This window comes from Phoca vitulina, unplaced genomic scaffold (assembly GCF_004348235.1).
Source record: "Phoca vitulina isolate PV1807 unplaced genomic scaffold, GSC_HSeal_1.0 scaffold84, whole genome shotgun sequence".
NCBI lineage: Eukaryota > Metazoa > Chordata > Mammalia > Carnivora > Phocidae > Phoca > Phoca vitulina.
Genome location: NW_022589787.1, coordinates 5,206,509 through 5,221,659, shown reverse-complemented (window position 1 = coordinate 5,221,659; position 15,151 = coordinate 5,206,509). Strand labels below are relative to the sequence as shown.

The 15,151-nt window shown below is 39.4% G+C and overlaps 1 protein-coding gene across 1 annotated transcript in view; it reads right to left on the bottom strand.

Annotated features, from left to right (window-relative positions):
- Positions 1-5,975: 5,975 nt before the first annotated feature.
- The window catches only part of NIPA1 (NIPA magnesium transporter 1), an 81,430-nt gene continuing 72,254 nt past the window's right edge, over positions 5,976-15,151 (bottom strand). Inside the window, exons 4-5 of the mRNA XM_032395390.1 lie at positions 14,426-14,586; positions 5,976-12,005 (exon numbers count right to left, since the gene is read on the bottom strand). Of these exons, the coding sequence (XP_032251281.1) occupies positions 11,494-12,005; positions 14,426-14,586 (673 nt within the window). The 3' untranslated portion in view covers positions 5,976-11,493. The remainder of the gene's footprint in view (positions 12,006-14,425; positions 14,587-15,151) is intronic.

Sequence of the window (15,151 nt, the reverse complement as noted above, 5' to 3'; positions counted from 1 at the left end):
CAAGAGACGGCGCGCGCACGCGCGGTGCAGCGCAGCGAAGGCCCGCTCCCGGCGCGCGTTCCTGTGGATTTCCGGTTTCTTTAACTGGCCCTGGATAGCCGAGAGCAAGAACAGGAGGGTGGAGGGCGGGACAAAGGAGAACTGGAGGCGATATTTTACAAAATAGGTTCACCGACCGGGTGATCAAAATCAAAGTACCGTGTGCCGCTTTCTTAAAATGCTAATTCCCACGTGCGGTTAGCGTGTGAAGCTGCATTTTAAGCCGTGTCGCTAGCGCTCCCCTAGGGAACAAGTGCTCCGAGAGTGCAAGCGGTGGGCTAGAGCTGGGCCTGGAGGCTGGGGGTGGGTCGGGAACACGGAGGGGCGGGGCTCAGTGTAGAGCCCTTTTTAAACCGAAACCTGGGAAGATGCGTTTTTTGGGCGAGTTAGTGGTTTGGTGAAAGCGCGTCTGGAGACACTTGGAGCAGAGACGTATTTTTCATGAGATACGTGGGAAACCTACTGTTAGGCTATCCCGGCTTGGCTTCTCCAATGGAGAACTTCTCTAGCACCCACCATCATGATTTTCTCTAAAGATTTGTTTATTTTAGAGACAGCGCCCGAGCATGCCCGGCGGGAAGAGGGGTAGGGAAAGAAAATCTCAAGCCTATTGCCACTAAACCAGGAGCCCGTCTTGGGGCTTAGTTTCAGGATCCTGAGATCATGACCTGAGCGGAAATCAAGAGTTGGAGGCTCAACCAACTGAGCCACCCAGGCACCCCTTTTACTGCCCATTTTAGAGAAAACCAGGGTGCCTGGGAGGCTCAGTCAGTTAGGCTTCAGACTCTTGATTTCAGCTCAAGTCATGATCTCAGGGTTCTGGGGTCCTTCGCACTCAGCTGGGAGTCTGCTTGAGAATTCTCTCCCTCTCCCTCTAGAGACCACTCCTGCAGCTGACTTGCTCTCTCTAAAAATAAATAAATCTTAAAAAAAATAATAAAATGGACAAAGAGGGCTCATTTCTAGGAAGTGGGAGGTGGGTGGGAGGGAGGAGAGGAGGATGTGTAGGGGCGAGGAACAAGCCAGATCAGGTGAGGCCTGTTAATAATATCTTGGTTACAGGTGCCAAGGTCCTTTGGGTATGTTGTTCAGTTTCTGAATAGATACAAAAACACTAGTATTGGAAATGTAAATCATGTTGGGTGGGAATATTTTTTAGGTGAATGCTTGTTGAACCAGAAAATACCAAATATAATTTGCTTTTTTCAAACTAATTGGATTAGCTACCAACCTCTGGTTTCATTTTAGGTGACTATGCAGCTACTTATTTATTTATTGCAGCTACTAATTTAAAAGCTTTTAATCTTCTGTGGGCTTGGTAACTAGCCAACCTTGCATTTAGAACTGGCTCAGAGGACTTTTTTTGCTTAATTCTTTGGTCTCAGCCAAGTTCTAGATTACATAATCAAATAAGGAATTTACATTAAATATTGAAAGATGGTTGGCATGTTGGTCTCTGATATAGTAGATTGATGAAAAATGGCTCCAATTCTCTACCCATCCACGTGCCCACACATTTTGCAGAGTGACTTTGCAGCTCCACTCCATCCCAATTCTGCCTTGGCCTTGGGACTGTTTTTGGCCAAGAAAACATGGTGGTTCCCAGACTAAATTATGCTAAGAAACCTGGACTAGTTTGCTGGAGAAGGAGACCACATGGAACAGACCACTTGGAAAGCTACCCAGATGAACCATACTATGTCCAGACACCAGAGATTGAGCCAACAACAGACCGATTTGATTGGTTGAGGTCCACAAACGTGCACTGTTGATCCACAGACATATGAAAAAGACTAAATGATTGCTGTTCTAAGTCACCAGTTTTGATAGAGATGGTATGTAGCAATAACTAACAAATGCCACCAGATACCTGTAGGAGGCAGATGATTATAATGAAAGTAGTGGTTAGTTTGTATGAACAAGAATGCTGGGGTGCCTGGGTGGCTCAGTCATTAAGCATTTGCCTTTGGCTCAGGTCATGATCCCAGGGTCCTGGGATGGAGCGCCGCATTGGGCTCCCTGCTCCGCGGAAAGCCTTCTTCTCCCTCTCCTACTCCCCCTGCTTGTGTTCCCTCTCTCTCTGTATCTCTCTCTGTCAAAAAAATAAAATCTTTAAAAAAAAAAAGAATGCTTAGAAATGGGGTGCCTGGGTGGCTGAGTCGGCTAAACATTTGCCTGTGGCTCAGGTCATGATCTCAGGGTTCTGGGATCGAGCCCCATGTCAGGCTTTCTGCTCGTCAGGGAGCCTGCTTCTCCCTCTCCCTCTGCCTGTCTCTCTCTCTCTCTCTCAAATAGATAGAATCTTAAAAAAAATGCTTAGAAATTATGTTAACCTAAGGAATTTGCTTGCAGGTCTTTTCTGCTAGTATTCTAATCATCCCAGCAAAGCCCTGCCTCATCTAATCAGCTTTCTCTCTTTGTTGTAGCTCACAGACTCCTCTCACATTTATTTGGACTTCCCACCTGACACTTAAAAGCCACATTACACAGTGCATTGTTTTTATAAGTGTGTATAATATACCTGCTAACATTATGCAGGCTCCTTAAATGTCCAGACCACTTCTCCAGCACATGATGTTGCACAACTTATATAATGTGTTAACGTATTGATCATAAATATTTTTAAATTTTTAAAAATCCATTTCCTTTTCATATACTGCTGGTGGGATTATAAAACAGTGCAACTTCCTTGGAAAACAGTTTGGCAGTTCCTTAAAAAGTTAAACATATATCAACCATATGACCCAGCTTTTCTACTCCTAGATATTTACCCAAGAGAAATGGAAAGCATATATCCCTTAAAAGACTTATAAATGAACATTCAATAGCAGCTTTATTTGTAATGTCCAAAAAAACGGAAACAACTCAAATGTCCAATAACAAAGCAACTGTGGATAAAAGCAAACTGTGGTATATCCATATAATAGAATATCACTGAACAATAAAAGGGAATGAACTATTGATACTTGCTATAACATGGCTAATTCTCAAAATAATTTTGGTAAGTGAAAGAAGCCAGACCAAAAGTATATAATAATTATGTTTATATAAAATTCTAGGAAATGGAAGGTAATATATAGCAGCAGAAAGTAGATGGTTGGCTGGGAGTAGAGGGGACAATAAGGGCAGAGGGATTACCATGGGGCATAAAGAAACTTTGAGGTGATGGATATGTTCACTGTTTTACTCATGGGGATGCTTTCATCCTATAACATCATACGACATACATCAAAACCTACCAAATGTGTATTTTATATATGTGCAGTTTAGAGTATGTTGATTATACTTCAATAAAGCTGTGAAAATCTTTGTTATAGAAGTATAAGCAAGACTTCAATAAACAGTATTTTTAAAAATCATGTATTAGTAAATCAAATAGTTTCTCATGTATAAATTGTTCTCTAGTTGCTCGTCTATGTTTTTGTTTTGTTACCACAGAGGCCAGCCAGAAGCATGAGAACAGCAAAACAGATGATTATTTTTTCTTTAGCTCAGCTCCCTATCACTAAATTTGCCTTTTGTCCTTCCAAAGTGAATAGTGGCATTCTCCAGCATTTTATTTATTTTTTTAAAGTTTTTATTCAAATTCCAGTTAGTTAACATACAGTGTAATATTAGTTTCAGGTGTACAATATAGTGATTCAACACTTCTATACATCACTGTGTGCTGATCACACCATGGGCCCTCCTTAATCCCTATCACCTATTTAACCCATCCCCCCCCTCCCCACCCACTTCCCCTCTGGTATCTCTAGCATTTTAAAAGGTTAGTATTATATAAATATTTTCCAATTAATATTATTAAGTTTACTCAAGACCACAGATGACTTACAAATGTAGTAGGGCATTTTCCAAAACATTTGTCAGAAGGAGAGGAGAGTGCTCTGAAAAAGACAGTAATAACTTGAAGCAAATTTAGGTAGAACACCAGGATGTTCATTAAAAGCCAGGAGATGGCTTTTAATAATTGCCTCATTTGATAAGATGGTGAGTGGATATGGTAGGCAGAATAATGCCCCACCCCCAAAGATGTCCACAGACCTAAACTTCAGAACATGTGACTATGTTACCTTACAGGCAAAAGGAACTTTGCAGGTGTCATTAAATTAAGGGTCTTGAGATGGGGAGATAGTCCTTCATGTCTAAGTGGGTCCAAAATAATCACAAGGGTCTTTGTAAGAAGAAGCAGAAGTGTCAGAGTCAGAGAATGAGATAGGACAACGGAAGAAGGGTCAGAGAGATGCAACATTGCTGGCTTTGAAGATGGAGAAAGGAGAATGAACCAAAGAATGTGCAAGGCCTCTACTGAAAAAGGCAGAGAACAGATTCTCACCTAGAGCCTCCAGGAGGAATATAATCCTGCCCACACCCTGATTTTAGCCCAGTTAAATTTGTGTTGGATTTCTGACCTCTGGAACTGTAAGATAATAAATTTGTGTTGTTTTAAGCCAAAAAGTTGGTGGTAATTTGTTGGGAAAGCAATAGAAAACCAACACAGTGAATAAGCACACCAAATTAGAGTAAGAAGGACACTGACATCCCCCAAACATCATCATTAAAAATAAAAGGAATCCGTTTTATAGACAGGCAACCATAGTTTGAATTCTCCTCCATCTTCTGTTCCTTTATCTCAGTTATTTTATATGGATTTGTTGTGTTACTTCATTGGCATCCCTCCTATCCTGCTTGCCATGGTGCAATTCCAATCCCAACTTGCAAATTTCCTCAGCAGGAATTAGTCCTTTCCTTCTCTTCTGAACTGCTAATACAGATAGAAGAATCTTTTTGTTTCTTGACTGTGCCTCAGCTCTCCAACACAAAAAACCTTTATGAAACTACCATGTGAGGTTGGAAATATGGTGTACCAGTGTGATTACCATTACAACAAAGATGCCAAAAATGTCATGCCCCAGGGTCATCAGGCAGGGACATGACTTAGCAACAGAGAAACTAGAGCATAAGCTCTTTGGAGGGCAGGGAGCATGCCTGATTTTATATAACCCTCAGAACTAGGTGCAGAGCTACTAGCTACTACTGTGCTTGGCTAGACTAAGCTAGAACTAACAGTTCTTTGCTAGTAACCAACCAGGGCAAGTTTTTGTAGAATTTGGCACTTATACAACTTCACAACCCCAAAAACCTGTGTGGAAAGGGGTATCCATAGAAACATTTGGTGGTTTTCAAAAATGTTTGTTCCCAATTTCTGTATAGTTATACTTTGATCAAAATGTAAGTAATTAGGGGTGCCTGGCTGGCTCAGCTGGTGGTGCACGCAACTCTTGTTCTTGGGGTTGTAAGGTGGAGCCCCATATTGGGTATAGAGATTACTTAAAAATAAAATCTGTTTTTTAAAATGTGAGTAATTAAATCCTTTTGGATTTAATTTGGAAAGGACTAATTTCTGCTGAGGAAATTTGCAAGTTGGGATTGGAATTGCACCATGGCAAGCAGGATAGGAGGGATGCCAATGAAGTAACACAACAAATCCATATAAAATAACTGAGATAAAGGAACAGAAGATGGAGGAGAATTCAAACTATGGTTGCCTGTCTATAAAATGGATTCCTTTTATTTTTAAATAAAATACATATTTTTGCTCAAATAAAATATTTTTTTTCTTTTTTTTATTTTGAGAGAGAGCGGGGGACGGGGGCGAGGTGGGTAGGGCAAAAGGAGCAGAAGAGAGAATTAAGCAGTCTCCACGCCCAGCATGGAGCTGACATGAGACTCCATCTCATGACCCTGAGATCATGACCTGAGCCAAAATCAAGAGCTGGACACTTAATGGATTGAGCCACCCAGGCGTCCAGTATTTCTTCATTTAATAAAGTGACTTATAGGACACTAATAAAGATTAATGACAAGATTTCCGATGACCCTTGTAGATTTAAAATGTGTTATGATTTTGTAATTTTCCATGTGCTTAAAATATAATAAAATGTTATGTTCTACAGCCCCCCAAACATGTAAAAGGTATTAACCTGTTAAAATATAGCTCGTTTTCTTTAATAACCCTCATTTCATTGTATCAGAAAAGTAATCACTAGATGATAAATGCCTTCACATATCATGGATTTGCTCCCTAAGATATACACAGGTAGACATTTTCTATATCATGATGGGGACCTGGGCTATTTCTTTCTACAAAGAAAATGGGAAACATTTAATTGAGGAATTCATTAGGATGAGCTGGAACCTGAGACTACATGAACATTTCAAGTGGTGGGTAAAAAAAAAGCAACGAGTGTTCAGCTAGAAATAAGTTATTTTATTTTAAAACACATACAGATTAATAAATATTATTGGAAAACTTAATAAATAGCCTTTTATATTTACATAAGGCAATTACAACATGCTATGACTACTTCTATAAAGCAAAATATAAGCAAGTTTTAGCCATTACAAATGTGTGTATGTATGCTAATTGGAAGCTCCCCTGATACATTTACAGGAAAAAACTTAATCAATCAACATGTTACATTTTTTTATCTAGTCATCATCTCCTTCATGATTATATTCCATTTTACAAGAAAGAAACATTTATCATTTAAAAAGGCAAACACACTCAGGAATGCTACTGAAAAACAGTACCCTTAAATTATTCCAAAGTGCAAAAACACTGACATGGGGGTGGGGGTCAAATTATTATATTCTGACAAATAAAAGAACAGTCTGAACTTTTCAACGTGACCTTTTGGCACTAGTGGTTTGGGAGCTCCTGACATTTACCTGGTGTCAGGTAGGTCATGGTCAGGGTTGAGCTGCTTGGAAGCAAGAAGTTCAGCATCATTCATTACAAATCTAACACAACAGAATCAGTCTGGTTCACAGGTCATCGAATCTTCTGCAGAATTCAGAAAATCTCATCACACCATCAGAATGTGATCTTTCAGTGCAGCTTTTTAAAGTCCCTGTTTAATTTCCATATTTTATAATAGAATATATAAAACCCTTCCTTTTAAAACAAAAAAAGGAAAATTAAAGCTTCATGGAATCGTGCAAACTTTACACCCAGCACTTCCTTTGCTTACTCAGTGCTTGAAGCTGCATGTCAGTAGCACAGTCCTGAGCAGACAGGATGCCCAGTGCAAGCTGAGCTTCTACTGCATCACTCCAGAGCAATCCTGCACAGAACACTCTTGTCTGAGGCTATCAGCACACGCTAAAAGTGTGAGCGCTCTAAAACAGGTGATTTGGAGAACCATCTCACCCCTTTAGAGGTAGAGAAACTGAGGCACTGAAAGGTTAAGTGACTCACCTATAGTTGCACAATTCAAGGAAAAATAGAGAAAAGAACAAATAAATCCTTCTCCCTGGCTCATGCTCTAGGCCCTAGACTATGCTTTTTATCATATTGGGTACATTTGAAATAGATTTATTTACATGATCATTGTTCTATTATCAACTTTTTACTAGACAACATTTTTTGATGTAACATAAAGTTACATTTTCTTAAAATATAATTCTCTTGTTGCATTTAATAGCATGTGAGAATTGTGTATGAAAATAAACAAGTAGTGATACTGGGCCAAATTCTCGTTCTCATTCCTATAATTCTTAATCTTTTCAAGTATATGACGGAGGTATAAGAATCTGGCCAGATGTGAAAAATCACCTAAAAGCTAAAGGACAGAGCCTTAAAATTCATCACCAGTACAACTATGAGGTGGAAGTGAGGAATACAGAAAATTGAGGTATTTTATATGATAAACTGTTTTATGGTGTGACTGGTGTGCAACTTGATCTTTTCTCTTTCCAACTCAAGTTAACAGACCTCTAGCTATGAATATGAGTAAAACATATGAAAAACTAACACGGACATGTCCTTGGGAAGAAGGTCGATGCTAAGTTGTTAATGTTACATTTTTGGTCCCTGAGAAGGCGGAACACTAAGATTCCATCTAATCCTGCTTGATGGGTGAACTACTTCCTTGGTGTCAAACACAGTGAGAAGGACAACTCCTTCAGACCACTGGAACCAATCAGACAGTTGTGAACAGATCTAAACTAAAGCATTTTTCTCTTTCTGGTTTCCTACTGGGTACAAGAGGCCTAAATCAGGATGAAGTAGGCATCAGAAAAGACAATGGGCATGGCTCTGTAGACAATCGGAACACTTTCTCTGCTCTTCTAGATTAGTTGAGCAGCTTGGAAAAGAGAGGTATCATCTCCCAACAAGAACTAGGCAGCTCATCAACACCTTGGTCTCTGTGGACCAAAGTGCTTGTCCACACCTGGGAGACACTGCATCTCAGTGCTTTACAAATGTCTAGGAACTAGCTTCTAGAAGTAAGCACAGTATTTACAAAGAGAGGAGCTGTCAAGGAAGAAGGAATATGAGGGGTGACTGCACACGTTAATAGTGTTCTCTTCTATCAGACATGAAACCCAAAGAAAAAGAACAAAAACTAACCTACTACAGCTGGAATGAACTTCTGGAAATAAAACTGAGTATAACAAATTGGCTTGAAAAGTAGTAATTGAAAGAATATTTCTTATTGCTGAACCAAGAGCAGCAAAGTATATTTCACTAACATTCTAATGTGAAAATACCATAGTGACATTTGACTGAAGAACCAGTTGTGGGCAGTTCTTGCTCCAGGTGTGGCAAGGAGCAGACTGTCCTTCCTCTCCAAAACCTTCTCTACAGACATGGAATGGTCCTCCAGAACAGCAAAATGCCCAGGGTGGTCTCAGTGCTAGGCCCCAAGGAGCAAAACAAGAAAGCAATCTTTTTAAATGTAAAGATTCAGATGAGAAAATGAAGCATTGACCAAGTAGTAGAGGAGACAAATGGCTTATTTAAGTATCTATCCAGAGTAAATTTGCAAATTGTGATCAGAAACATAAGATTTTAGAGGAGGTTTGAAAACAGACAGTAGGTATTTTTTTCTTAATTCATCAGAGATAAAACCCAAGGAATAGTATAATAATGAAAATGTTTCATATGTATTTACTTTTGGAGAGACCAATGAGACCCATTCCCATTCTAGGCCCTCCCCTAAAACTCTCACTTCGAGGCTTTTTCCTTTGCAATTCCAAACAAATTATGAAAACATGAATTTGTAAAATAATAATAATAATACTATTAAATCAAGTTATATGCTCTATGTCAAACATGAAAATTAGGTTATTAGACTGCTGGTCATGTCAATTATTTTGAGGCTAGAGTCACACACTTGAAACAAAATCGTAAGAACTTCATTTACTGGAAGGAAAGCTGTGCATCCTACCAAAATAATCTGCTAAACCTGGGAGATTCTAACTGTTCCAGACCAAGTCACCCTGAAGAGGAGACCAGCTATCACTACTTTCAGATTTTGTTTTACTCTAAAAAATCATAGGGGTAATCATCCAGAAAATATCACCTCTGAATATCCATGGTATAATTGTGAATTAAAATATAATGAGGAACACTAATAAATGAATTTAAACGAAGCTTCACCTGTAAGTTATAACAAAATAAACAAGATAATTTCCATAAGACACATGAACTTTCTCAGTATACTTGTGTTACCACATGTATTCTTTTAATATTTCAAACTCCTCATCTAGGAAACTATTTTTATGCCTAAAAGTATACTGATACAACTACATGATATTTTCGAAAGTTCAGTTCAATAAATTAAGGCTTGCAGTCCTAAAAAGACCAGATTTAAAAAAAACACAAAACTTTCAAGAGCTGATAAAAAGAGTGAGGGACTTTTTGAATATTTATTAACTATCAGTGATTATTAAGATTTAAAAAATTTTAAAACAATTTTGTTGCTGCTCTTAGTTCACTAATCCCTGACAACCCACAATCATCAGATGTACTTTTAAATCATACAGGTGTTCTTCACTCTATGTTAAACTATCCTCATTTTATTTAGCTTCTTTGTTCAACACTCTAGGGAACAATTTCTTTGGTCTTTAGAAATGTTCTTTTTGCCTGAAAAAAATATTTTTTTCCCTTAGTGAGTAACTTCAATTGGGTATTATTAAATTTGATATTCTAGTTCACCAAATCTACCTTACCCAATCCCATCTTCCAACTTGACACAGTTCCCTATTTAGATAAAACACTGCACATGAAGTACATGATACCTTAATGAAATAATTGTATCACTTTGTGCTTTGCTCCCATTTAATATACATAGAAAGTTACTATATAAACAGACGAATGATCTCTTTGATCCAATTACTGGCATAATTAGTGGCTATTTTGCATTTCAAAAGCTTAATGAGAGGTTGGGTGAGGAATTGTAAGGGTGCTCTGCCATCTCAAACAATAAGGAGATGGATATGTTAATTGTTTTCACTTTTGCTAGAAATTCTTTTGAAAACTTACTATATGTGTTCCAACTTGCAGAAACTAGCCTGAGCTTGACTGTGTCCTTTAACCTGTTCCTGTATTATAGGGAACTTGATATATGTGCTATTAAACATTTACTCTCTCATCTAACAGCGTTATTATCAAATTAAATAATTTATTTCTTCTGAATGGCCACAATGCTCACTGAAAGAGAACATGGATATATTTGATCCTGGGTCCCAGGTACATGGACTGAATGCAAATAAAATACCTTATGCTACTTAAGTCAATTGTCTTTAATTGGATAATAACTGCATGCTAAAAGGGTCAATTTGCTCTTATGTGTCTTTTGCCTTGACTTTCTTCCAACAAATGAATATACTGTTATTTCTAAATGCTTTACACATTTATATTTTGAATAGTGAAATATTAAAGTATAATCAAAGAGTTATTCTAATCTAAGAGAACATACACATAGTAATCATCAAATTAAGTGAAGAGTTCAAGTGATAAAGGCACTGAAATTGATTTGAGCTACTGAAAGTCATCCTATAAATGGAACTCTGCATCATGTCCACCTATTCTCTATTTTCAATTAAAATGTCTTGGAGTAGGGGGTGGGAGAGTCAGCTCATTAGAGGATTAAAAACAATTAAATGTATATACTTCTTATTTGGATGAGGTACCTGAATGTTATACATGCTTAATGCAAAATAACACAAGTGCAGACACATTTACTGTATAGTCAGACTTCAAGTCAACAATTTCTCCCATTTCCAAAGTAATCTTCTAAGTAAGAATATCTGCTCCCCTGCAAAGACTAATCAGAAAGAGCCCAGCTTTATTTTCTATTAAATAATGTTAAAATATTTTAAAAGGAAAGAGTATTCATGAAAGCTTCCAGGTTAATGGCAATGAACATGAGATTCCTCTCATCAGAGAGAGATGATGCCCAGACAACGATTTAGCAACTTCAGACTGCAAAGGGCTGGGCCCTCACCCTGGTGCTGAGTGATGCTCCCCACTGTCCACCAGACCACCCATTAATATGCAAGCAACTTTAATACCATTGATTAGGGTCTCTTCTACTTCACATCAAATTAGGGCCAGAAACCACATCCATTTCCCATTCCTTGAGCCACCCAACCCCCTGTTGCATCCTAGTCTGTTTTCATATTAGATTTGTTCATCTCCCCAAGGTTGAAATTGAACTCTTTGAACACCTGTATAAGGACAATCCCAACAGAGACGGTGGTGAACCCACAGGCCATACCCAAGAAGTCCACCAGGCCCACGTTGCTCCATTCCCGAAAGAGGATGGCCGAGGCTAGCAGGACAAGGGTGGTGAACACGACGTAGTAGATGGCCCCGAACACAGAGGAGTCGAAGCACTCAAGCGCTTTGTTGATGTACCTGAACTGGACGATGATGCTGCAACCGAGCACAGCCAGGAGCACCAGGCACAGGCAGAGGGCCCGCTGACTGGATGGGTTGTTGTGGAAGATGTCTTGGGCTGCTAGCCCGATGCCCTTGGTGGAAGGCACGGTGAAACTCCCTAGCAAGGAGCAGATACTGATGTAGACCATGATGTTGGTGGGCCCATGGGCCGGTGCAATCCAAAAGATGAGCAGCAGCAGCATAAGGAGCACGATGCACAAATAGCCCACAAACACTGGAAAACAGATTATTTTCTTTTTTTAGAGTCAATTTAACAAAACCTAGGCAGACAGCGCTCTTGCGTGTGTGGCCAGAGTGGGAGGTTTCTTAAGGAACATGTGAGAACGCTGTAGGGGTATTCGTGGCTGTTGCGGGGATCAAGGGCTGCATACAGTAGGCAAAGGCCATGGGCCCTAGGATGTGGAGAGAGTTTCACACAATTAAAATCATCCCATTCTCCTCACAACTTCTGAATGTCTCCTTGGGCTTCTAAGGGAAAAATATGTTTATAATTACCACAGCTTAGTACCCAGTTTATATATAAAACAAAGTAATTTTTGCACATATTTAAGAAGCACTGCATTTTTCAGAACTTCATCAAGAGTTATTCTCCATTTCAGAGGATCCCACTGCTGATGGCAATATCCCCTGAGTGTTTCAGTTAATAGCATGACACCCCTTGTGTTTGCAGCTGCCAGGGTCTCAGCAACTCCACATGCAGTGGGGTCGCTGGCTTTAGTGTCTTCTACAGTCGTACCTGAGCATTCTATTTTATCATAAAGGACCAACCTGCTATTTGTCCTTCATATTACAGTTAGGGCATCATATTGAAAATTTGCTTTGAAATTACATGTACAAGGAAGTTGTAATTTCCAATTCAATCTGAGATTGTAAAGGAGGTGCTAGGAGCTGGGCCTGATGGGGCTAGGAACGGCATGGCCATGCACCAGGCAGGCTGTGGGAATCCCCTGTTCCCCAAAGGTAAGAAAAAGGAACTATGGAGCCCTGTTCTGGGGGAGGATTCAGGAAGATGACCATAAAATTTCTTCTGAGGCAATTATTTGACAAAAAATTCATTCTGGTTTTTTACATTTAGAAAAACATTTTTAAAAACTAGAAACCTCTTTAACTTAATACATTAAGTGGATAGAATAATATCAATTTATATTCCAGATTAAAACAAAGTTTTTCATGTTAAAAGCAAAAATCTTTTTGCTAGCATTATATCGTCATGCCAAATTGTTATGGTAGAATTCAAATTAGACATTTTTTTGTAAAAGTTAGGACCTGAATATACTGGTAACATCCAGATTTATCAAAAAATAAGAGGCGTTGGGGCACTTGGGTGGCTCAGTCGGTTAAGCGTCTGACTCTCGATTTCAGCTCAGGTCATGATCTCAGGGTTGTGAGATCGAGCCCCAAGTAGGGCTCCATGCTCAGTAGGGAATCTGCTTGAGATTCTCTCTTTCTCCTTCTCCCTTTGCAGCCCCCACTCAAAAAAAAAAAAAAAGGAAGATACATTGTTCTGAAAATTACATAAAGTAAATCCTTCAGGACATTCATATCCAGTTTTCTGATTTTTTTTTTCATGTGTTTGTACCCTCATTTCTCACAGTTTTGGAAATATTTTGGCTTTTACAGGATGAAGTAAATAGAATAATACTAAGTATTTAGGGATAAAAAATTACAGAGAAATAGTCTTGGCTAATTTCATTATAAATCCCTTTTCAAATTTTACAGATATTTCTGCTGCAATGTCAGTCATGGCCAATTGAGAGCTATAAAAGAATGGTCAGATTTTTTTTGTGGCCCAGAGATGTCTGTATTTGGGATATTCGTGTGGATGCAGTTTTGTGCTGGTACCTGTCTAAAATTGTTGGTAAGCAACATTAAGATGGTCTACTGGGAGTAATTTAGAAGAATCTATACTTTAGGCTGGTATAATTATGTAGACTGTTTTTTTTATAGCATTTGTCAAAAAATATATAGTATGTCAAAAATACGTAGAAAAAATATAGAGAGATTTCTGTGGGAGATCCAAAGATAAATCAAACTGGATCTCAGCTCTTGGCTTCACATCAGACGGAAGTGCAGAGGCTTGGACACACAGTGGTCCTGAGGCGAGGACGGCCCAGACCAGACCCCAGCAGGACTAACACCAAGAAGCAGTAACAGCAGGAATGCGGGAAGGAGGTGGGGTACGAATACTGGGAGGTGGGGAGAGGTGAGAGGCTGTGGGAGGAGACATGTGGGGGGCTGGTCATGGGAGGCAGGGAACAGGAAGGCCACAGTAAGCAGGGGTTGGGTGGGTGTGGAAGGGAGGCTGGAACGGATGAGACTGTTGTGGAGGGGGCCAGATGATGAAGGCACCCATGCACCAGGTCCCTAAGGTCCAGGAGACAGCAGAAGAGGTCTGGAACCCCAGGGATGGGGAATGCAATGTCTGGAAAGCAAGGACCACGAGGCCTCTTCCCACACCTGGGGCAGCAGGAGTGAGGGATGCTATAGCCAGCAGGGCACAGCGATGGCCACTCATAGGCAAAGTCAAACACAGGGTCTAGGAGAACAGACCATGGGTAAGCCAACTCCACCCTATACCTGGAAGGATCATACTGACAGGCAAGCTGTCTTGCAGCTTTGCTAGAAAGGAGTTACCTGGGTTAGTCAGCTTCTCTTCCAGCTCAGCTTGCGTGGTCACACTCTCAGATTTTGGGGAGTGGATAATCAGCACAACAGAACCTGCACAGCTTAGCAGACACCCCAACTTGCCCAAGATGTTGAGCTTTTCCTTCAGAAGATAAGAAGCTAAAATGGACCTTTGTTTAAAAAAAAAAAGAGAGAGAAATCATTAGAATTTAAACCATATATTTGACCTGTTTCTACTAATTGTACTTGTTTTGGAAAAGTCGTATTTTCTTGATAGCCATATTTGTTTTTAATTTAGTTTTTAACAGGAGAAGAGATTAGGAATTTATTGAAATTGTTACTTAAACACAAAGGATTTTCATACCAATTCCATGCAGTCAGTATATAGTTAATGACTCTTAACTCATACTGCTATATATTATTTCAATAGATATGAAATACACCAGAATAGAAAAATAAGTTTATCATTCATAAAAATGAAGTTTTATGATTAAATAAAAATACTGCTTCCTTATTTTTAAAAGCAAACAACTGGGGTGCCTGGGTGGCTCAGTCAGTTGAGCGTCCAACTCTTGGTTTTGACTCAGGTCATGATCTCAGGGTCATGAGATCAAGCCCCGCTTCAGGCTCCCCATTCGGTGCAGAGTCTTGTTGAGATTCTCTGTCCCTCTGCTCCTCCCCCTGCTCTCGCTCTCTCTCTCTTAAATAAAATCTTTTTAAAAATAAATAAATAAA